The sequence below is a fragment of the Passer montanus genome, unplaced genomic scaffold (assembly GCF_014805655.1).
Source record: "Passer montanus isolate IOZ18808 unplaced genomic scaffold, ASM1480565v1 scaffold44, whole genome shotgun sequence".
Lineage (NCBI taxonomy): Eukaryota > Metazoa > Chordata > Aves > Passeriformes > Passeridae > Passer > Passer montanus.
The window spans coordinates 1,925,244-1,946,754 of NW_024369262.1; the positions used below are offsets into that span (position 1 = coordinate 1,925,244).

At 52.7% G+C, this 21,511-nt stretch overlaps 3 protein-coding genes and 2 non-coding genes across 6 annotated transcripts; 4 read left to right on the forward strand and 1 right to left on the reverse strand.

The window, feature by feature from the left end:
* The first annotated feature begins 2,067 nt into the window (after positions 1 to 2,067).
* CCT6A (chaperonin containing TCP1 subunit 6A) lies at positions 2,068 to 7,948 on the forward strand. The gene is made up of 14 exons (XM_039720924.1): positions 2,068 to 2,239; positions 2,557 to 2,620; positions 2,952 to 3,086; positions 3,657 to 3,830; positions 3,976 to 4,079; positions 4,694 to 4,804; positions 5,266 to 5,425; positions 5,616 to 5,698; positions 6,057 to 6,153; positions 6,406 to 6,553; positions 6,778 to 6,911; positions 7,028 to 7,130; positions 7,403 to 7,475; positions 7,624 to 7,948. Exons 1-14 carry the CDS (start codon positions 2,106 to 2,108, stop codon positions 7,694 to 7,696), a joined length of 1,593 nt encoding a protein of 530 aa, XP_039576858.1. The 5' UTR covers positions 2,068 to 2,105; the 3' UTR covers positions 7,697 to 7,948.
* On the forward strand, positions 3,396 to 3,527 carry LOC120507881. Its single transcript, XR_005628862.1, has one exon. It is a non-coding gene; the product is annotated as a small nucleolar RNA SNORA22 (small nucleolar RNA).
* LOC120507888 lies at positions 4,435 to 4,570 on the forward strand. Its single transcript, XR_005628869.1, has one exon. It is a non-coding gene; the product is annotated as a small nucleolar RNA SNORA15 (small nucleolar RNA).
* Positions 7,949 to 8,569: 621 nt separating the features above from the next.
* Positions 8,570 to 13,002, forward strand: SUMF2 (sulfatase modifying factor 2). Its single transcript, XM_039720928.1, has 9 exons — positions 8,570 to 8,647; positions 8,897 to 9,053; positions 9,745 to 9,859; positions 10,301 to 10,345; positions 10,975 to 11,125; positions 11,356 to 11,411; positions 11,775 to 11,859; positions 12,288 to 12,447; positions 12,797 to 13,002. The coding sequence occupies exons 1-9, from the start codon at positions 8,599 to 8,601 to the stop codon at positions 12,900 to 12,902; spliced, it is 924 nt and encodes a 307-aa protein (XP_039576862.1). The 5' UTR covers positions 8,570 to 8,598; the 3' UTR covers positions 12,903 to 13,002.
* Positions 13,003 to 13,698: 696 nt separating this feature from the next.
* Positions 13,699 to 20,664, reverse strand: PHKG1 (phosphorylase kinase catalytic subunit gamma 1). 2 transcript variants are annotated; one of them, XM_039720927.1, is made up of 10 exons: positions 20,448 to 20,664; positions 18,619 to 18,724; positions 18,163 to 18,338; positions 17,817 to 17,871; positions 17,129 to 17,194; positions 16,802 to 16,965; positions 16,189 to 16,279; positions 15,273 to 15,426; positions 15,074 to 15,199; positions 13,699 to 14,014 (listed from the first exon to the last, which is right to left on the reverse strand). In XM_039720927.1, exons 2-10 carry the CDS (start codon positions 18,699 to 18,701, stop codon positions 13,763 to 13,765), a joined length of 1,167 nt encoding a protein of 388 aa, XP_039576861.1. In that variant the 5' UTR covers positions 18,702 to 18,724; positions 20,448 to 20,664; the 3' UTR covers positions 13,699 to 13,762. The 2 variants fall into 2 exon arrangements, with proteins under 2 accessions (XP_039576861.1, XP_039576859.1); XM_039720925.1 differs by having other exon boundaries at positions 18,619 to 18,741.
* Between the last annotated feature and the right edge of the window lie 847 nt (positions 20,665 to 21,511).

A 21,511-nucleotide genomic window follows, 5' to 3' on the forward strand; every position in this document is an offset into this window, starting at 1 on the left:
ATGGGTTTGACAAGGCTGCCCTCTGCTGAGAACAGCCCTGAGAGGAACAGGCAAAAAAATAAAAATCAGAGAAGCAAAGGCAACAAAATATTTGATCTGGGAGTTGCAGAATCCAGGGCAGAGCTGGGGATCCGGGGGTTTTAACTGGACATTGCATCTCAGATATTTGCACGGCAGCCTCTTGGGCCAGGCTTGGTGGTTTGGTTTGTTATGGTTTCAGCATCCCAGTGAAGTACAGGCAGCATTTTAACAGAGTTCCAGAGCCAATATTGAAATTGCAAGTGTGATTCCCCGCATTTTGCAATGTTTAATGTTTATTTCTGATGACTGCAATCACAGAGGAGAAAGCCCAGCCACTCCCCTGGACTCAACGTCAAAATATTTCACAAGACACTGCTCAACAAAAGGGCTCCAAACCTGTAGGATGTCCAAACACCACCTAAAACGTTAAAAAACCACAATCCCAAGGAGATCAGCAGCTGTCCCTTCCAGGAAGAGAGACAGGCCACACGTGGGACTCCTCCTCTTGTGCACAGCGTGGCATTTTGCCCAGAAACCTGAGATCCTCACCCAAAGCAGGTGCCACAGCCTGCAGCCAAACCCAGCCAGGCTGCCCTGACACTCGACACTGACTTTTCCCATCAAGCTCCCCCAAAACTCCTGCGCAGCAAAACTGGACCCAAGAGCAGGCTCAGACTTTGCTCCTGGAGGTGGTGTGGAAATACATCCAGCTCACTGCATGGCTGAAGCAACCCAGGGCTGCATCCACAGCTCCCTGCTGCAAAAAGTGGGATGGAGAGGGAGGGATTTTATAAAATCCATAGGTTTGGTTGGAAGGGAACTTAAGGAGCACCTTGTTTCAGCCCGCTGCCATGGGTAGGAACGCTTTCCACCATCCCAGGCTGCTCCAAGCCCTGCCCAGCCTGGCCTTGGACACTTCCAGCTTCTCTGGGCATCTTCACGCCTGGTGGGAGAGTGCTGGGGAAGGGTCTCTGCCTTCCCTGCACCAAATACTGACAAAATCCTGGCCTCGGGGCCAGTTGTTCCAGGCTGCAGAGCACTGGGGTCTGCCTGGGATTGTTGTGGGGCCGGGCACCTGCCTCATGCAGCACTCGGAATGAGGAGAGGTTGTGGGCAGCTGCCTCACACAACACTTGGAATGAGCAGAGGTTGTGTCACAGCCGCTGCCGTGTGCTCCAGTGGGTGTTGGAGGGTACAGGATGGAGCAATTTGGGATTCAAACCTGGCGCAATCGGTGCCCACAGGGGTGTGAGGGACCACGGCAGGAGCGTCTTCTCCAGCTCCTCTCCAGGGAAACTCACTCGTCCCTTTCTGAGTCCAAAGACACAAATATTTGTGTCTCCAGGAGTGAGCCCTGACAGGCCGCTTAGGGAAAACGTTTCGGCACCCACCGAGGTTGTCTTGGCAATATTTCAGGTTTTATTCTACACAGAAGCCTCTGCGTGTACCATCCCCACCTTTAGAACCCCCGGGAGGGATTCAGTCCAGGAAAGCCCCGGGCAGAGGGTGGACACTGGGGGCTATGGAGGCCCCAGTGCCCCACACATCAGCTTGTGTGTTATAAAACGAGTTTTCATTAACCTCAATCCCGAATTTAACCAAGAACCATTGATTATTAATCCAGTCTACTCAGCGATCGGTCTAATGTGAAATCACCGGGTTTAATTATTTATTCTAACGGTTCTGCGGAGTTGCTGGAGGTATCCGTGACATGAAAGGACGGATTAAGCACTGACCATCCCCGCCCGCTCACAGACCACCCTCACCCGCCCCGCGCTCCCCTCACGCCCGCTCTGAGGGCAGCGCCGCGCCCGCGCCTCAGCGGCGGAGAGGGGGCGGGACTAGGCGGAGCGACAGGCCTCTCAGCCAATGGAAGCGCGGCTAGCCCTCCAACAAACCAATGAGAACCGTGACGCCTCAGCGGCGGGAGCATCCTGTATGAGCGACAGGTATATTAACCAATAAAAACGCGGCATTGCGCCGCCGGACCAATGGGCGAGCCCGGAGTGTTCTAGAAGGGGCGGGCGGGAGGCGGAGCCGCGGTGCCCCGCCCCGCCCGGCGCGGCCCAGAGCGCGGCGCAGTCATGGCGGTGAAGGCGCTCAACCCCAAGGCCGAGGTGGCCCGCGCCCAGGCCGCGCTGGCCGTCAACATCAGCGCGGCCCGCGGGCTGCAGGACGTGCTGCGGACCAACCTGGGGCCCAAGGGCACCATGAAGATGTGAGGGAGCCCCCGCGCCTCTCGCCGCGGGTGGGGTTGGGGGGGAGCGCGGCCTGAGGGGGAGCGGCGGGGCCGGGATGCGCGGGGGGAACAAAGGCGGGAGGGGAGAGAGGCCGAGGGGTGAGGGATGGGGAGGCGGCGGCGCGGCCCCGCGCGTGTTTCGGGGCCGGATGGATGGATGGATGGATGGATGGATGGATGGATGGATGGAGGGATGGATGGATGGATGGATGGATGGGGAAGGAGCGGGGCGGGCCCGCGGCCTCGCACGTGTGTCGGGGCCGGGGCGCTGCTCACCCGGCCCGTGCCGCCCGCAGGCTCGTGTCGGGCTCCGGAGACATCAAGCTGACCAAAGATGGCAACGTGCTGCTGCAGGAAATGGTGAGCTGGGGCTGGCGGGGCTGAGGGAGGGACGAGCGCCTTTGGGTGAGGGGGAATCGCGTCTCCCCTGCCCCAGCCGCCCTTATCTATTATTATCTATTAAAGCAAAATGGGCCTTGGGAGGAGGGTAAAGAAATAGGTGCAGGTTAAGGCAGTACTGTAAAGAGAATAATGTTAAAAGTATAAACGGCACCATAAGAATGCTACTCCTTAGGCTGGTGATTTTACTCAAACCAGTTAGGGTAAACCATTAGAACATCACCTAGCTGGTCTCAGATTTTTGTTTGCTGTACCACTGCGGTGAAACTTTGAGCTTCTTATTTCTGTCTAGCAAATCCAACACCCCACGGCCTCCTTGATAGCAAAAGTGGCAACAGCACAAGATGACATCACTGGAGATGGCACCACCTCGAACGTCCTCATCATTGGAGAGCTCCTAAAGCAGGCAGATCTTTACATTTCTGAGGTGTGTATGCAGTGTTCCGTTTGTAGGTGAGCAAGTTAAAACCTTCAGTGAAACCCCTCAGTGGGGTTTTGTTAAATGTTTAACAGGAATGGAACATAAACACATTGTTCTGCTTAAAGTGGGAAGTTGTAAAAGGGGAAAAATTGGAGGAGGGGACATAAACCCTGTTCAAAATCGAGCCCACTTATTGTGGATACTGTAGCTTTTAAGGGTTTGTGTGATACCTGCTGTTACTTTGTTTTGTGTGAGTCAAAACACGTCTGGGGTGTTGGAAAGGGGCTCCTCCCTGAGGGCAGGTGGACGTGGGGATTGCACAGCGAACACCCAAGTGTGCTTTGTAGTTCCCTTGGTTTGAGGTCTGTGCTAAATCAATCTGTACTTTTCCTCTGCATTGGAAGGATTTGCATTCCTTTTATATGTATTCAGAAGGACAGAACACATGGCCTGGGTGTGTCCACCCCATATTCCCTGTGTTTTCCATGCCATGGAATGGTGAAACCACAGGTTCTGTTTGTGGAAGAAGAACCATCTTCCTTCCATTGTCCAACGATCTCTCTTCCCTTGCCTCAGGGTTTGCACCCTAGAATTGTAGCAGAAGGATTTGAGATTGCCAAGGAAAAAGCACTTGAGGTTTTGGAGCAGGTCAAAGTGTCCAAGGAGATGGACAGGGAGACCCTCATCGATGTTGCCAGGACATCCCTCAGGACTAAAGTCCACGCTGAGCTTGCTGACATCCTGACAGAGGTGAGTGTCCCTGCCACCTCTGCCTCTGTGTGGAGAGAGCCAGCTCTGAAAGTGCTGGGACTGTAATTTGAAGTGTGAAAGGTGTGAGCTTGCACTTTGGAAGACTGATGGTCATTCTGGGGTGTTTCCCTCCCCTGTGCTGCAGGCTGTGGTGGATTCTGTCCTGACAGTCAGGAAGCCAGGGGAGCCCATTGACCTGTACATGGTGGAGATCATGGAGATGAAGCACAAATCAGAGACAGACACGGCGTAAGTCAGGAGGTCCTTGGGCTTCAGTGGAGTGGGGCCGTGAGCTCTGAGGAGCCTGGGGGGTTTTGGTTTCTCTTTAGGGTGTCCTGAAGCTACCACTGGCAGAGTTAAATACAGATTTCACCCATGAATATCTTGGCAGAAGTTTCTCACTCACTGAATTTGATTCCTTAATGAAATTATCAAATAGCAAAGAGCAACACTGGCTTAACAATGTCAGATAAATATTCTTTTTTCTTAGTGTTTGTGGCTTGATGATGCTTTAGGTTGGCTTCTGTTAAATACAAAGCAGCATCTGATAAATGAAAACTAGGTTGTGGATTGGATATTCCATAGGCTTTCCATTTCCCTCAGTGCATGGATGAATTCTGCACTAGCTTTCCTCAGTAGCTGCTGCAGTCAGACACCATGCCAGAGCAAATTCCTTTGTTTCCACTGTGCCTGGTGTGCTTTTTTGTGGGAATGAGCATGCCCTTGGAAGGGGAACACATCACCCTTGCTCACTGCCAGCACGGGTGCCCAGGCAGCTTGGCTTGGAGCAGTTCCACCCTCTGCACTCCATGAAGTCCTGTATTTGTGTCCATGGACACCCAGAATGGGTTTTAATCTCACAGGCTGATCAGGGGGCTGGTGCTGGATCATGGAGCTCGCCACCCTGACATGAAGAAAAGAGTGGAAGATGCTTTCATTCTGACCTGCAATGTGTCTCTGGAGTATGAGAAAACGTGAGTACACAGAAAATGCTCGTGTCCTAAGAGCTTTAATTTAAAATGTGCTTAAATACCAACCAAGACTGAAGGGGAAAGGTGATGCCCCTTCTGCAGCTCTCTGGGGAAAGGTGAGCAAATCTCTGTGAGAGGCAAAGCTTCACAGTGGTTTTTATTTTGTTGTGTGGTCACAGGAAGGTTGAAAGTCCTTCCTTTCTTGGGCACAATTTGATATTCTAGGGCAAACACATCAATGCACTTCAGAGTGCTCTCAGTTTCAAGTGTCTGCCTTATTTTTTGTAGTGGAGAAGCTCTGAACCAGAGAGCAGGAACAGCAGTGTGGGTTGGGGGGACTGCTTTGTTCTGGGTTGATTCCTGTAAGTGTTACTGAAAGGCTCATTCCTTATGCTCAAGTTTATTTCTACAGTAGAGAGGAAGCTTTCTCACTGCTTTTTTGTGGGATTTCTTTTCCCCTTCAGAGAGGTGAGCTCTGGATTCTTCTACAAAAGTGCTGAGGAGAGGGAGAAGTTGGTGAAAGCAGAAAGAAAGTTCATTGAAGACAGAGTCAACAAAATCATAGAGTTGAAAAGAAAAGTCTGTGGCGACTCAGACAAAGGATTTGTTGTGATCAACCAGAAGGTGAGATGAAGAGAATAACTACAAATTATTTGAAATGCCAGAATTAGTTCAATTTAGGCTGATACTTCTGAATATAATGTAGAGTTCCTACATGAGCTCTTTGAGCCTCGAGGAAGATCTTGTAGGTGTCAGAGTGAGAGGAGGTGCTTTTAGCTTTGTCCTTGTGCTGATGGTCACTTTCTGTTTGCAGGGAATTGACCCATTTTCCTTGGATGCCCTTGCCAAAGAAGGAATAGTTGCTTTGAGGAGAGCTAAAAGGAGGAACATGGAAAGGTCAGTTTTGGGGAGAGGAGAGGATACAGTAATCTGCTCCTCCAAGCTGAGACAGTCAGTCAAGTCTGGCTTAAATCCATCTTTAAAGGCTTGACTAAAAATTCCACTTCAGTCTCTGCAGCTCTTCTGGTGTAACTCAGGGCAGTTTGGACAAACTGCAGAAAGGGCAGTTTGAGCTCTCAGGATGCTTTAAATGCAGACACCTACAGAGGAGCCTTAATTCTGGAAGTTAATTTTTTAAAGAGCTCTTCCATGAACAAAACCAAACTGTTGCAAGCCTAGGATTTGCAGGCTGAAATACTGCAGTGATTTTGGGTTTTATTGAACATAAAGCTGAGTTCTGCCTGTTCTCTGTCAGACTGACCCTGGCCTGTGGTGGCACTGCCATGAATTCTGTGGAGGATCTCACTCCCGACTGCCTGGGACATGCAGGGCTTGTCTATGAGTACACCCTGGTGAGTGACCACGTGTTTGAAAGGTAAAGCTGGAGTATTGAAATAAAATACACTAAATCCACTTGGATGTGAGCATCTGCCTGGATGTTTGCTCCTGTCATAGACTGAGAGAACAGAAATAAAGTTCTGCTGCTTCTCATCACTTCTTGGATGCTGTCAGTACAGAACCCAGCCTGAAAGCATCCAGTTTGTTAATTTGAGTCCACATTGCTGGGGCAAGTGGCTGACAGGCACACGTGACTGTTTCCACAGGGGGAGGAGAAGTACACCTTCATTGAGAAGTGTGAGAACCCGCGCTCGGTCACCCTGCTCATCAGGGGCCCCAACAAGCACACGCTGACCCAGATCAAGGATGCAGTGAGGGATGGGCTGCGGGCTGTGAAGAATGCCATTGAGGATGGTGAGTGCCCTCCCTGTTCATCGTCATAAGGGCCTGTAGAAACTCATCCCAAAATCAGGGAATTCCCTGGGTTCCTGCTCCAGTCCAAGCCTGAGCTCAGGGAGAGGTGATTTTACAGTTCTGTGGTTGATTGCTCACCTGTTCAGGTGCAGGATTGGAGGGAAGAGATCAAACTGCACTAGAGATGAGCTGTTTCAACTGAAACAGGAGCTTTTCCCTTGCAGGATGTGTGGTGCCAGGAGCAGGGGCCCTGGAGGTGGCAGTAGCCAATGCTCTTGTGAAACACAAGCCCAGTGTGAAAGGAAGAGCCCAGCTCGGGGTTCAGGCTTTTGCTGATGCTCTGCTCATCATCCCTAAGGTAAAAGGAGTTCCTGGGTGATAAAGTGGCTTTAAGGCACACACAGACTCAGTGCTTTTTCTGCTGGAGGGCTCTCTAATCACCAAAATGAAGCCAATCCCTTTTTTCTGTGCCAGGTGCTTGCTCAGAACTCGGGATATGATCCCCAGGAGACACTGGTGAAGGTCCAGGCAGAGCACATGGAGTCGGGGCAGCTCACTGGGGTTGATCTCAACACTGGTAAGGACTCCCTCAGCCACAGGCTGATGTTCCAGTAGGAACCTGGCTCAGCTCTGAAGCACAAAGCTCTCTGAGTGCAGAAAATTTTATCTTTATTGATGAAAAGCTGCACAGAAGCCTTGGCAGTCAGACTGCTGTAGTTCAGTGTGTGCTGATTTGAGGTTTTTAGAGGATGAGGCACTCTGTTGGATACAGTGAGTGATACCAGATGTCAGCCAGCAGAATGTCTCTGTGTGAACTGGTTTTTTAAAGGCTCTTCACTTCTGTTGCAGGGGAGCCAATGGTGGCTGCAGCAGCTGGAATCTGGGATAATTACAATGTCAAAAAGCAGCTGCTTCATTCATGGTAAGGCTGGCAGGATTTCACTTGTAACATTACTCTGTGTGTGTTCAGGGGATGTAAAAGTGGGGATCCCACGTACAGGAAGATGTCTTGAAACACAGAAATGAAGCTGAGTTTGGCAATTGTAACAATATTTCTTTCCTGTTTCCAGCACGGTGATTGCCAGCAACATTCTCCTGGTGGATGAAATCATGAGAGCTGGGATGTCCTCCCTGAAGGGCTGAGCTGGAGCTGCTCCCTGTGGAATTAGTCCAAGGACTCCAGCCCAGGGCCCTGTCCTTGGCTGTGGTGGATGTCCCAGCACCAGAAGTCACTCTGCCATGAGGGGCAGCCCCTTTGGTACCCAGGCCACTCAAAATCTCAGCAACTTAATCAAAGATTTGGCTCTAAAAAGGAGTTATTTATTTTTGATTTCACTGAACTGTGTGGCTGCAGTTGCTTTCCATTTTTAGCCAATAAACTGTTCTGTTCTGTGCTTTGGGTGTCTGTTCTTTAACCTCCACCCCTCTGGAGCATCCTGCAGTGGGGGCTGCATTCTTGAGTCCTATATGGGGAATTTTGTGAAATTACTACTGAAGACTTCTGTGAAATTACTGCTACTACTGCTCTGGCAACAGGGCGGGATCAGGCCTGGAATTTGTTCAGTAAATTCTAAAAAAAAAAAAAAAAAGCTGGATCAAGACAGTCACTTAATAGTTTTGTACTTCTTATGGATAAAACTGAGTTCACTGCACAAGGGGTTGGGTGGGGGGTGTGAAGGACCTGTTTTAAGGGTTGGATTTTTAATAGTGGTGCTTCTACATTAAAGTATTTATGGATAACGGGTGCCAGAGCAGGTCTGGGCAGAGCTTCCACTGGGTTTGTGGCAGGGGAGCAGCCTCCTGCCCTGCGGAATGATTTTCCCTAAAACCAGCGGTGCTTTGTGTTAAGATAAATCTCCTTCCTCTATCACACACGAAACCTTAAAAAAACCCCTTCAACCACCCAAAAAAGCCTCTGCAGTGTGGACGGGTGGCGGTGGCGGCGCTGCCCGGCAGTTCTAGCCCCGCGTGCGGTGACAAATCCCCGTTCCTGCAGCGCCGCTGCCCCGGAAGCGCTCCCCGAGCCGCGGCACCTCCGGCCCGGGATGGGAGCGGCGGGGCTGCTGCTGCTGCTGTGCTGGGCGCTGCTGGGCGGTGAGAGCCCCGAGACCCCCGGCAGCCCCAGAGCCCCCGGCATCCCCCTCCCGGCATCCCCAAACCCCCCGGCATCCCCCTCCCGGCCGGGGATCGCCCCCTTCCCGAAAACGGGATGTGAAATGCTTTGAGCTGTGCGGACAGCGATCGCTGTCACCCCCTCCAGCTCAGGCTGCGACATGCTGTCGCTAGCTGCGCCTCGCCAGTGTTTAAAAATGAATGCTGTAAATGAAATGTGTCCCTTTTCAGCGCTCGGAGAGGATGGCAGCATGGTGCAGCTGCCCGGGGGCACCTTCCAGATGGGAGCCGGCTCCGGGCACAGGACGGGCGAGGAGGCGCCCGCCAGGGCGGTGACAGTGAAGCCCTTTGCTCTGGACAAACAGCCGGTGACAAACGGGGACTTCAGGTGAGCCCGCCGTGCCCCGGGTGCCGTGGGGAGGGGCACGGCCAGGTGGGTGCCGGCTGTTCCTGGGGTCTGAAAATCAATGCTTGGGTGCTCATTGGGAAAAAAATGTCAATGGGAAATCACTGTCACAGGTGCAAGCTGAACCATCGTGGCAGTGTGCCTTGCAAACATAATTTTATTTCCTTTTTTTGTCCTTTTCCCTCTCTCTTTCCTCTTTTTTCTTCTTCCCTTTTCCATCTCCTCCTCTTCCTTTTTCCCTCCTCCTCTCCTTCTCCTCCTCTTCTTCCTCTCTTTTTCTTCTCCTCCTCCTTTCCCTCTCCTCTCCCTATTCTTTCCCTCTTTTCTTCTCTCTCCACTCTTTTCCTCTCTTTTTCTCTCTTCTCTTTCTCTTCCTCTCTTCTTCTCCTCTTCCACTAACAGCAGCCACAGGTGTTATTGACTTTTAAGGGATTTTTTCTCTCTGCAGTTATGGAAACCTGAGTGCAGGCTGAGTTTACCTGCACAGGTAACATTAAAAGTATCAAATCTGTGCAAAGACTGTTTTATCTGTTAAATCTAAATTAAAACATCTGGAGCTGGGGGGATTTTGTAAGTTTTGTACCTTTTGCCTTGCTCTGAACTTGTTGCACAAGCAGATTTGTGAGGCAGAGCTTGAAGAAGTCTTACCCAGAGCATGTTGTATTTATGCCAGGGAGTTTGTTAGAGAAAAGAAATACAAAACAGAAGCAGAAGCATTTGGCTGGAGCTTTGTCTTTGAGGATTTCGTATCTGAAGAGCTGAAAAAAAAAGTCACCCAAAAACTGGAGGTAAATCTGAATCCTGTGATGAGTTTGGTGTTGCTTTTCCACCGAGGAGCAGCTCTGCAGAGCCTGCTGTTCTCAGAGGTTTTTCTTTAGTCTGGGGTTATTTTGCTTTTGAACCTCAGCAGGACTGAGCTGAGGTTGATTCATGTGCTCCTCTGTTTCCATGCTCTGTGAGCTGTCAGTCTGGGAGCTGGGAGGAAGTAAAATGTGTTTCAAAGTACTTCAATAATCTAATTTTAATATAGAAAAATGAACAGTGTGAGCCTCCTGATCTATTTTCACTTTTAAAAGCCTCTGCTCTGTGGAAAAGCAGCATCCAAATGTCTGTGATAACCCAGCTCCAACTGCAGCATTTCCCAGACTAACACACGCTGCTGTGGGACCGTGGCACCAGCCCAGGTGTCACCAGTTCACCTTTAATCTTGCTGTCATTTCTTTCCCCAGTCAGCCCCGTGGTGGCTGCCCATTGAGAAGGCTTTTTGGAGACAGGTGAGTAAAATCCCGGTGTGGAAAAATCCTGGTGTGGAAAAATTCTGGTGTGAAAAATCCCGGTGTGGAAAAATTCTGGTGTGATATAATCCTGGTGTGGTAAAATTTTGGTGTAGTAAAATCCTGGTGTGAAAAATCACAGTATGGTAAAAACCTGGTGTGATAAAACCCTAGTGTGATAAAATTCTGGTGTGAAAAATCCCAGTGTGGTAAAAACCTAGTGTGATAAAATCCTGGTGTGAGTAAAACTCTGCTGTGATAAAATCCTGCTGTGGTAAAATCCTGCTGTGATAAAATCCTGCTGTGATAAAATCCTGGTGTGAGTGAAATTCTGGTGTGCCAAAATCCTGGTGTGAGTAAAATCCTGGTATGATAAAATACTGGTGTGAAAAATCCCGGTATGGTAAAACCCTGGTATGGTAAAACCTTGGTGTGGTAAAATCCTGGTGTGATAAAATCCTGGTGTGGTGACTCCTCTCCATGCTGGGAGCTCGTGTGTTGTGTGTGCTGAACCTTATTGACCAAAAACGTGAAAAACCACTTTCCATCTTTTCATCTCTTCCACCCCTTACTCCCTTTGTAACAAAAACTGTGTAAAATGAATTCAAATCTGCTTCAATCCCTCCCAGCCCTCCGGCCCTGGCTCCAGCATCAAGGACAGGCTGCATTACCCAGTGCTGCACGTGAGCTGGAACGATGCTCAGGCCTTCTGTGCCTGGAGAGGGAAGCGGCTCCCGTCGGAGGAGGAGTGGGAATTTGCTGCCAGGGGAGGACTGGAGCGTACGTAGCACAAGCTCTGAGCTTTTCCCAGAGCAGGCATGGAGGGGTGTTAGTTCCACCAGATGCAAACCTCCCTCCAGGGATGTTTTCAGATGTTGATCTGGGGGGGTTAAACCACCTCTTTTGGCCTGAGAGGGTGATAATATTAATAATATCTCAGTATTCTAAGCTGAGCAGAAAAGGACAATCCTAAAAGCCTGGGCTAAGAAGTGTCTTTTTCTCCCTGGCAGAAAGGATGTATCCCTGGGGAAACAAGTTCCAGCCAAACCGTACAAACCTGTGGCAGGTAAGATGCTAAAAATCATCCCATCCGTGCTGGGCTGTCCTCAGGGTGGGGTTTCACTCAGCCACTGAGTCAGGCTGTTCTGGGAAACACTGTGGGTGTTTCAACTCAGAAACTCAGCTTCTGGGGGGTTGTAAAAATACCTTCAAAGGGAACAGGCCCGGGATTTTACTGCTTCTAAAAAGTCACACATAAATTTATTTGAAGAGGGAACTTGGGACAACTTCAAGTTGATCTCTCTTGACCAACATAAATTGACACCAGAGAGTTATGTGCCTACTTGAAGTGTGGCAGAGCCCTGTGAGGAGCAGGATTTGGGGTTGTTTCCGGGGTGGTTCTTTGCTGGGAGTGATCTCTGTTCCCCAGGGTGCCTTCCCTCGGGGGGACACGGCTGAGGACGGCTACCACGGCGTCTCCCCGGTGACAGCCTTCCCTGCCCAGAACAGCTACGGTACAGAGCACCCTCACCCTGCTTTGGGGATGGCATCTGCCCCCTAATTAATGTTAATTATCATATCCTGGAGCTGGGCAGAGTTTCAGACGTGTGGGATCTGGAGTAGAGTAAGTGAGCCCAGGAAAAGCATTGACTTCGGTGCTGGAGTTGGCTGAGGTGCAGCTGCTGCACTTCAGGCACCAAACCAGCTCCTTCTAATTAAAACTGGGTTGTTTTGCAGCTCAGTGGGGTGTAACAAAAATGCCAAGGACATTTTCTGGCTGCCATGTCCTCGTGCACTGTTTGAAATACATTGAGGAATTTCTTCAGCCTCACCACTAAACCACACTCTTGAATGATCCTTTGACTGTTTTTCCCCTTCCCACACACCAAATTTACATTTCTTGCACACCTGCTCTCCTAATTCTGACACAAAACCATCTCAGGGCTCTATGACCTGCTGGGAAACACCTGGGAATGGACAGCATCAGAATTCCTGGCTCCAGGAAGGGCATCCAGGGCCCAGAAGATGCAGGTGCTGAGAGGGGCCTCGTGGATTGACACTGCAGATGGCTCTGCAAACCACAGAGCTCGTGTCACCACCAGGTAGGTCTGGCCAAAGCCCAGGTGCTGCTGCACAAGGATTTTCTCTGGGTTGGTTTTATTTTAAAAGATGTTTGTTCCTACACAATTTTTTTGAGAAGCAGTTGGCAGAGCACACTACAAATATGGCTAAAACCACCCCTGCTACAAATCCATTCCTAAATGCTTCTCAAATCATGTGTTTTCAACAGGTATTAATAATGAAATGCTTTTGCCTAAGTTATTCAGGGGAATTGGAAGATGTTTTTAGGCTGTTCCAGCAGGTCACACTAGGGTTGTGAGTGTTGTAACATATTAGGGATATGTGTAACAAGGAAGGATCCCTAATTTTGGGTCTCTCTTTCCCTGTGAGGATGGGGAACACACCAGACTCTGCCTCTGACAACCTCAGCTTCCGCTGCGCTGCCGACGTCCCGCCCGTGCCAGCCTGGAAAGGCCAGAGCAAAGCTGAGCTCTGAGGCCTCACTGGCAACACCTGAGGCGTTTTCTCCTGTGGAGATGAACAGTAACCCCCAGCTGTCACTTCCATTAAACCCCAGTTGTTTCTAAAATTAAAAATCATTTCAATCTTTTCAGTGCTGGGTGGGAGCAGTGATTGGGAAGGCAGGAAGGGGGGTTTGTCTTTAGTGTCCTTTTGGTGTGGGGGATACTCCAGCTCTCCTGTTGTCCGTGTAAAGCAGAGGGATGCATGTGTGGGACTGGGCCAGAGCTGCTGTGACCTCCAGCCCCAGTGAGGGGACACCCACAGCCCCCTGTGACCATCAGGGTGGGGCTGCCAGGGGGGAAGTGATGGGGGCACATCCCTGGAAGGGGGAGTCATAATCAGTCCCCATTCCCTTGGGAAGTCCCAGCTTTGGAGCAGTGCTGAGCCTTCCCAGAAGCAAAACAAGGCACCTTCATTGGCATTTGAGCGGTGACAAAATGATTTGTGTGACAGATGTGTGTGACAAACCAGTGCCCCACCTCTCCCAGGAGTTATAACCAGCACAAACTCTCTGTGCACGAGCTCTGCACCAAACCTGACCAGGGCAAGAAGGGTGGGCAAGAACACTGCTCAGGGATCCCTCATCCAGCTCCAACTGTCCCAAAACAGGCACTGCAGGTGCCTGAGGGCTGAGCCTTCCCCATGGGGAACTGCAGCTGGTGCTGGCTCTGCTCAGTGTGGCTTCTCCAAACCCCAGGAGCTTGTTTCCTGGGTTTGTATTTGCACCACTCCTGAACCAAGTGAAATAAAATTTAAAAACCCCCAAAATCACCGTTTTGTTTTCCAAGATTTTACTCGCCTTACTGTGAGCCAAACCAGGAGCTGGGGCAGCGATCAGAACAGCCCCTCCTCGGTTGCCAGGGTGAGCAGGATGGCCTTGCAGGTGTTCTCGAAGAGGGCAGCTCTGTTCTGGGCCTCCCCCTTCTTCACCCAGTGGCGGTAGGTGCGGAAGGCGCAGGCGTCGATGAGCTTGCGGACGGGCTTGAGCGCGTACGGGTCCCTGAGCACCAGCTCCCGCGTCACCGACTTCGCCTGCCGGTACTGGTAGTAAATCCTCACTGAGGCCAGCACGGTCAGGCAGATCACCTGGGCAACGGGGAGCAGCCTGGCTGTCGGGGGAATCCTCCCACAACGGCCTCTGGCGTTCAGGGGGATCCCCACAACAGCCTGGGATTGAGAGCAACAGCCTGGGATTGAGAGCAACAGCCTGGGATTGAGAGCAACAGCCTGGGATTCAGAGCAACAGCCTGGGATTCAGGGGAATCCTCCCACAACAGCCTGGGATTCAGAGGGATTCTCCCACAACAGTCTGGCATTCAGGAGAATTCCCACAACATCCAGGAATTCCCACAACAGCCTGGGACTCAGAGGGATTCTCCCACAACAGCCTGGCATTCAGAGGGATTCTCCCACAACAGCCTGGCATTCAGAGGGATTCTCCCACAACAGCCTGGCATTCAGAGGGATTCCCTCAATGGGGTGGTCCCAGTGGATCACCTCATGTGGGAGTCAGGAAGGAGCTCAGTGCCTGGCACAGTTTAGCTTCTGCAGGGTTGGCACAGGGCTCATGCCAGGGAATCACAGAATCACAGCACGGTTTGAGTTAAAAGGGAACTTAAAGCCCATTTTACTCCCTGACGTGGGCAGGGATGTTTTCCCCTATCCCAGGTTGCTCCAAGCCCTGTCTGACCTGGCCTTGGACACTTGCAGGGATGGGGCAGTCAGGTTCTCTGGGAAACCTCTGCCAGGGCCTCAGCACCCTCACATCTAAGAATTTCTTCCCACTATCCCATCTGACCCTGCCCTCTGGCAGTGGGAAGCCATTCCCCCTTGCCATGTCACTCCATCCCTTGTCCAAAGTCTCTCTCCAGCTCTCTTGGAGCCTCTTTAGGCAATGGAAAGGGCTCTAAGATCTCTCTGGAACCTTCTCTTCTCCAGGCTGAACTCTCCAGCTCTTTCAATGTTTTTTTTGGAGGTGAGAGGCAGTTTCTCCCTTCTCCCTTAACTCCCTCCTGTGAGAGAATGCCTGGGCTGCCCAGGCTGCCGCGTCCTCCCAAAACCCAGCCCCATCAGCCTTACCCAACCCCCAGCTTCTCCCAAACCCATCCCACTGCTGGCTCCTGCAGCTCCCAGCCTCATCCCCACCTTGAACTTGCGGAAGGGGCTGAAGTGCCGGACCTCCTCCACGTCGTACTGCTGGAAGAAGGGGTGTGCCAGCGCCTCGCCCGCCGTGTACCGCTGCCGCGGGTCCACCACCAGGAACCGCGAGATCTGCAGGGGCACCGCTCAGGCTGGGCTGCCCCAGGCCTCTGCAACACCCCCTCCACCCCGCCCGAGCACCTACCAGGTCCTTGACGGTGTCGGAGCGGTCGTCCCACTCCGGGGAGCCGAAGTGGTAATCGCCGTTCATGATCATGCGCAGCATCAGCATCTGCTTGCGGTGCCAGAAGGGCGGCGAGCCGGCCAGCAGGGTGTACATGATCACCCCCGTGCTCCACCTGTGGGCAGCCCACACGGAGCCTGCAGCACCCCCGTGCCACCGCCGGGGCACCCAGCTGGCTCTGCACCCCGGGGAAAGCAGCAGGGAAACCGGCAGGGAACTGCCCTGGGTGTGCCTGGGGAGGGGGGCTGAGCTGAGCTGGAGCGGGGTTTGAGCTGAGCTGATGGGGAGTTGTTCCCTGGATGCTGCAGGAGGATGCCTTGAGATGGAGTATTTGGCCCCTGCAGAGTTTTTTAGGGAAGGGAGTGGGGCTTGGTGATGCCAGCCAGGCTGGATGCCCTCGGGCACAGCTCAGGCTGTGCAGTGCCAGGTGTCCTGGCTCAGACTGGAAAGGGGATGAAATGCCCTGTTGTGTGTCACAACTCTGATCACTGCAGCCTGAAGCCACCAGAGGTGGTGGCAAAGTCCCTGCAAAGCTCTGGTGGGCTGCCCTGAGCTGGCTGCTCTCTCAGGGGCTGCACAAGGAGTGTTTAAAACCCTCATGTTTCGGAGCTCAGCCTAAGTTGACTTCCATGAACAGAAAGTGTTGGTTTCCCTCCCACAATGGGGCAAAGGGAGGAGATGGGTTTGTCCCCACACTGCTTAACCCCCTGTTCTGTGCCAGAACCCCCCGGTGACCCAGACAGCCCCTCACAGTCACCAATATTGGCTTTTGGTGCATCGTTTCATTCTTTCCAAACTCTCAAACAGGTCCCCATGGGCACAATTCTGGTCATGCCTCAAACCAGGTGTGTTTTTTAGGGAACAGCTTCTCACTCACATATCCACCTCCTTCCCATAGCCTTGGTGCTCATCATCCATGGAGCACTGCAGGATCTCGGGGGCCAGGTAGCCAGGAGTGCCACAGATCTCTGTGGGGACAGGGACAAGGGCACAGCATCAACCCAGGTGCCATTCCCACCCACCTCCAGGCAGCCCATGGTGGGATCTTTGCAGGGATGGTGCTCACAGGGAGGAACTGCAACCTGTGTGCATCTCACTGGTGACTTTTTTGGTGAATTATTCCAGCTAAAAAGTGAGCAAAGAAAATTATACGAATGCTTGTGGAAGGGGATGCCTGTTGTTGGGTTTGTGGCTCTTTGCATGTAGGAGCTGGGGGGAAACAAGTTGGGGCAGTAAGTGGATGAGGTAATGGGGATCAACTGCAGGAAAAAAGAAGTGGAATGGATTAGGATGGTTCTCCTAAAGAGCAGTAACTTCTTCATGGCAAGGAGAGAGGCGTGGAGGCTGTGTGCAGGCAGAACCTATGTGTGAGGACAGCAAAAGCAGCCAAACAGCACCAATTTGCACCCCTAGGTGAGACTGGTGACAAGGAGAGAGTGGGGCTGGAAAAACTCACAGCCCAGCATTCCCCCACCTCGCCAGCCCCCTACCTTTGAGCTTCTCATTCTCATTCAGCTGGCAGGAGAAGCCAAAATCTGTCAGCTTGATGTTCATGTCATCATCCAGCAGGATGTTCTCCGGCTTCAGGTCCCGGTGGACGATGTTGATGGAGTGCAGGTACTGGATCACTTCCAGCAGCGCTCGCATGATCTTCCTGGGGATGGGGACAGCTCATTCCCTGTCCCAAATACCCACTGGCACCATGATCCCAGGGAATGGGACAGTGCACAGGGACACAGCCCAGGGTACTGTGCTCGCCCCTCAAACCACACTCTGCTCTTGCAAGGTGATTTTCACCCCTCTGCACCTGGCCTTACCTGGTTTCTTTCTCGCTCAAGGTGACTTTCTCAGTGAGGTAGTCAAAGAGCTCCCCTCTCTTCATCCTACATGAGGGAGGGGACACAGAGTCAGGCAGAGGCTGAACTGCAACAGCAAACCAGCCCTGAGTCTCTGGGGAGGATCAGTGAGGGGTCTGTGCCCCTTAACAGCCCAAAATAACTTTCATTAAAAGGGGTAAAAGTGCCTTTATATATTTCAGTAAAATATCAGGCAGAAGGAGAAGCTGTGCCTGAAGAGGGCAGGTTTTGGTAGAAACACAATTGTTAAGGTTGGAAAAGATCTGTAAGATCACCAAGTCCAACCATCAAAGATGGGGCAGGGATGGGGCTCTCCAGTGCCACCCCACTCCTCTGACATCCACTGCAGTGCCCTGGCATTGGGAATTGTGGCTTTGCAGACACCCTGGTCCCACCGAGCATATAAATAACCCTCAGGGATGCATGACAGCTCCCACCAAAGGTTACAGGGAAACCCGAGCAGTGCTGAGCCGCTGACAGAGGGAAAACAGTGCTGGCAGCAGAGCTGCAATGAGCTTGCACTAACTGGGGCTTGGTTCTACCTTAAGGACTGCTTGTCCCTCCACTTTGCCATTTTTGGGCCATAAAAAGCTGGGACCAATCTGCAGAGAGGGAGTGGGCTCAGGGTGCTGAGCCAGCTGGTACTTACAGGTCAAACACCAAGAAGAAGAAGGTGCTGGATTCATAGCTGTCCTTCAGCTGGACTGTAATAAAGCACAGGGGCTGTGAGCACAGTGTTCCTGTCCATCAGTGGACTAAAAATCTGATTAAACTGCTAATTGAGTTAACGAGGAGCTGATCTTCACAAGTGTGGTGCTTGGGAGACAACATGGGGGGCACTGCCGGGGTGTGTGTGTGGAGGGAGAGCAAACAGTGCTCTGAGCAGGTGCCTGGCATCATCCAGGGATTTCACCCCAAAAACCCTTCCTGGGGACACCCTGAGGAACACAGAGGGCAGAAATTGCCCTTGAGTGGATGCTCAGGGCCTGACTTACTGACGTTGGGGTGGCCCGAGACCTTGCGGAGGATGTCGATCTCCTTGGTGGTGGCTTCCCGCAGCTCCTGCACCTCCTTGGGGGAGATGTTCCCCGCCGTGATGTCGATGATCTTCACGGCGTATTCCTGCCTCGTGGTTTTGTGGATGCACCGCCGGACCACGCTGCTCACCCCCCTGCCAGGGACAACAGGGACAAAAGGGGGGTTCCACCCTGCCTGCCCAGCCACCGGCACCTGGGCTGGCCGGGATTTTCATGCACCAGCGGGTCTCGCTCTGTCACCCTGTCTCGGTGGGACAGGAGGTTTTGAGCTGATGGAAAGTGCTGTTCCATGCTATTTTTAGCCCCATGCTGCTGTGGGCCCTGTTTGTATCAGATTCCCAGGGAACACTGTTCCTGTCTGGTACTGGAGGACGCGAAACCAAAACAAGCCGCTTGCCAAAAATAAAGCTTTACCTGCCCAAAACCTCCTTCGGCTCATATTTTTCATAAAACTCCTTGGATGAGTTCCAGTCTGGTAGATCTTCTTCCTTGGTCATCTTTGGCTGCGCTCTGGGCTTGTCTAGGGGCAGAAAGGAGCTGCAAGGAAAAAAGAGCCAGGATGGGCACTCACTGCCCCCAGAGCTGGGATCATCAATCCCTTATGGAAGAAAAAACATTGAGGAAGAAGGAAGAGAAGGAAGATCCTGGACCAACCAAAGGGGGTGTTCTGCTGCTTGGAAAAGCCAAGCTTTGCCCTTGGGATGCTGCAGAGATCCCACTGGGAACAGGAGAAACCCCACTGGATTCCCTCATAGCCTGGCTGTCTCCAGGGGCAGAACCAGCCTGGCTGGGGCCAAGGCTTTGGGAAATGCTGCAGCACCCCAAAACCTCATCCCTTCCCTGTTCCCAGCAGCCTCCAGAAACACCATCCCACACCAACACCGCCCCACGTGGAATCTGGAAGCTGCAATCTGCCCCTGATGATTTTCTCTTTCATTTCCTTGTTACTTTTAAGATTACAAAGTTGTCTTTGGCTGAGAATAAGGAGGGAAAATAGTGTTTGAAGGGAATAGAAATGGACTGAGGAGGAAAAAGAGGTGGTGAGGGCCAGTGAAGCAGCAAGAGGGGCCGGGTGGGTCAGGGTGCAGGTGGGGACAGAGGGACTGGGGACAGCGGGAGCTGAGCCAGCGTGAGGACAGCAGCTCAAAGAGCTCCCTCAGCCACCCCTGTGCAGCTGCCAGCAGCCTCCACAACTCCTGAAAGGCTCCTGTCCCATTTCTTTTTCCTATTTCAGGCTTGGAGGGATTTTTATGCAGCTTGTTTCTGTGCCCATACACGGAGTCCAGACAGTTAGGATGGAAAGCAGTTCTTACAAGCCCGGGCAGCAAAACTGTCCCTTTGGGATGACAGTTTGCTGCTGGGGAGGGAACAGAGGTGGGCAGGAAATCCCCAGTTCTGTGAGCTTCCCTTTGCCCTCCTTTCAATAGCTCTGCCAGGGCATTGGCAGCTCTAAGTACATTTAAATCTCATTAGCAATGTGTTATCTGTCCTGACCTGGTTTTAAGGACCAAAGTGTGTTTTGGGTGTCTGGCTGCTGCTGCCAGCGAAGTCTAAAACAGGCTGGAGCACTTCTAAACAACTGTGACCTTAACTTACAAAATTTTTGTTGTTGGAAATACTATGAGTAATTCCAAACCACGCTAATATCACAAAGGAGAGGCAGGACCAGGAAGTAGGGAAAATAAAATATCTCTGAGGTGGCGGGGGGGTAAACAAAACTGATTATTTGTGAAAATCCAGGTCCTGGGGGTTGGTGTTGTGGGGAAGGGCTGGAGGCTGGGGAGCATCCACGGAGCACTGCCGGGAGAAGCCTGGAACCTGCGTGCTGCCTTCTCCTGGGAGGGAAGAACTCGGGAGCTTATTTAAAACACCCTGGAATTATGAAAGCAGCAGGTGCAGGGCTCTATCGGGACACCCTGGGTTCACTGGCAGAGTGCAGGGGGGTCGTGAGGGGATTTTCTGCCGGGAGGAACACTGAGGGTGCGGCGCTGGGCATCGCCCCCGCCCGCAGCTGCCAGACGGGGGGATCTCTGAGGAGAACAAAGATATTCCAAATATCCACCGGGATAAACCCGCAAAGCTCAAGAAAAAAGCAAGCTTTCAGAGCGGCAGGGCAGCGCGGCCCCTCTCCCTCAGCGCAGGGGCGCTCCAGCCCCGACCCGGAGCCAGAGAACGCTGAGCACGGGAGTTTCCCGGGGCAGGACCCCCCTCACAACCCTCCCTCAGCGCCGCCGGCTCCTCACCTCGCTGAGGGGGCGCCGGGCTGGGCCCGGGCCTGCCGCCGGGAGCCGCCGGGAGCCGCCGGGAGCCGAGCGCTCAGGGCCCGCCGCCGCCCGGCCCCGGAGAAAGCGCAGCGCGAGTTGGCAGCGGCGGGAGCCGGGCGGGCATGGCCGGGCTACGGGCACGGGGGGGCCGGGGGCCGCCCCGGGGCTGCGGCACTTCCCCGGTTTAACCCTTCCGCCGCCGGGTACGGCGGGCCCCGGCTCCTCCTCCCCGGGGGCGTTGCTGCTGTGGGGCCGCCGGGAGCCGGGGCTGCCCCGGCACGGCACGGCACGGCACGGAGCGCGGAGCCGGGGCTGCCCCGGCACGGCACGGCACGGCACGGAGCCGGGAAGGAGCTTTAAGGGCAGCCGGTGCCAGCGCTGCCACCGTGAGCAGCGAGCCGCTCTGTCCGCACTCAGGACCGGGCACCTCTTGGACACTGCCAGGGATGGTGACTCCACAGCTTCTCTGGGAACTATTCCAATGCCTGACCACCCAAACAGGGTTGGTTTTTTTTTTGTTTTTTTTTTTTTTTTTCCCCTAATATCTAACCGAATCTCCCCTGTATAGCTTAAGGCCATTTCCTCTTGTCAGAGAGCGGCCCAAACCACCCACTGGTTTTTAGTTTCAGCAGGACGGTGAAACGCCTCAGAAATGAGATGGGAGCTTGGTCAGCAGAGGCGAAGCTGCTCCTGTCACCAGGACAGGCAGCTCTGTCCTCACCCCCACTGTGCGAGGCGGCTCCTCTCCCTTCTGAGCGCTGATTTAATCTTTTCACTTCCAGGAGATGCAGGTGAAGTGCTTTAGGAATGGGCATAACACATCAGGGAAAACAGGTTATGCTAGGGAAACTATTTTAACAGGAACTGCACTTTTCAGAACAGGGTCATTCCCCACCACAGTTCCTGGTGGGAGCACAGCTTATGCAGGATTGTCCAGCGATGACCAGGGGGTGTTTACTTTATCAGCCCCGAGGATTTGAGTAAGGAATGACGTGGCTGCTCCCTCTGATGGGAAAAGGAAGGGTTGCACTTTGCATCAGTAA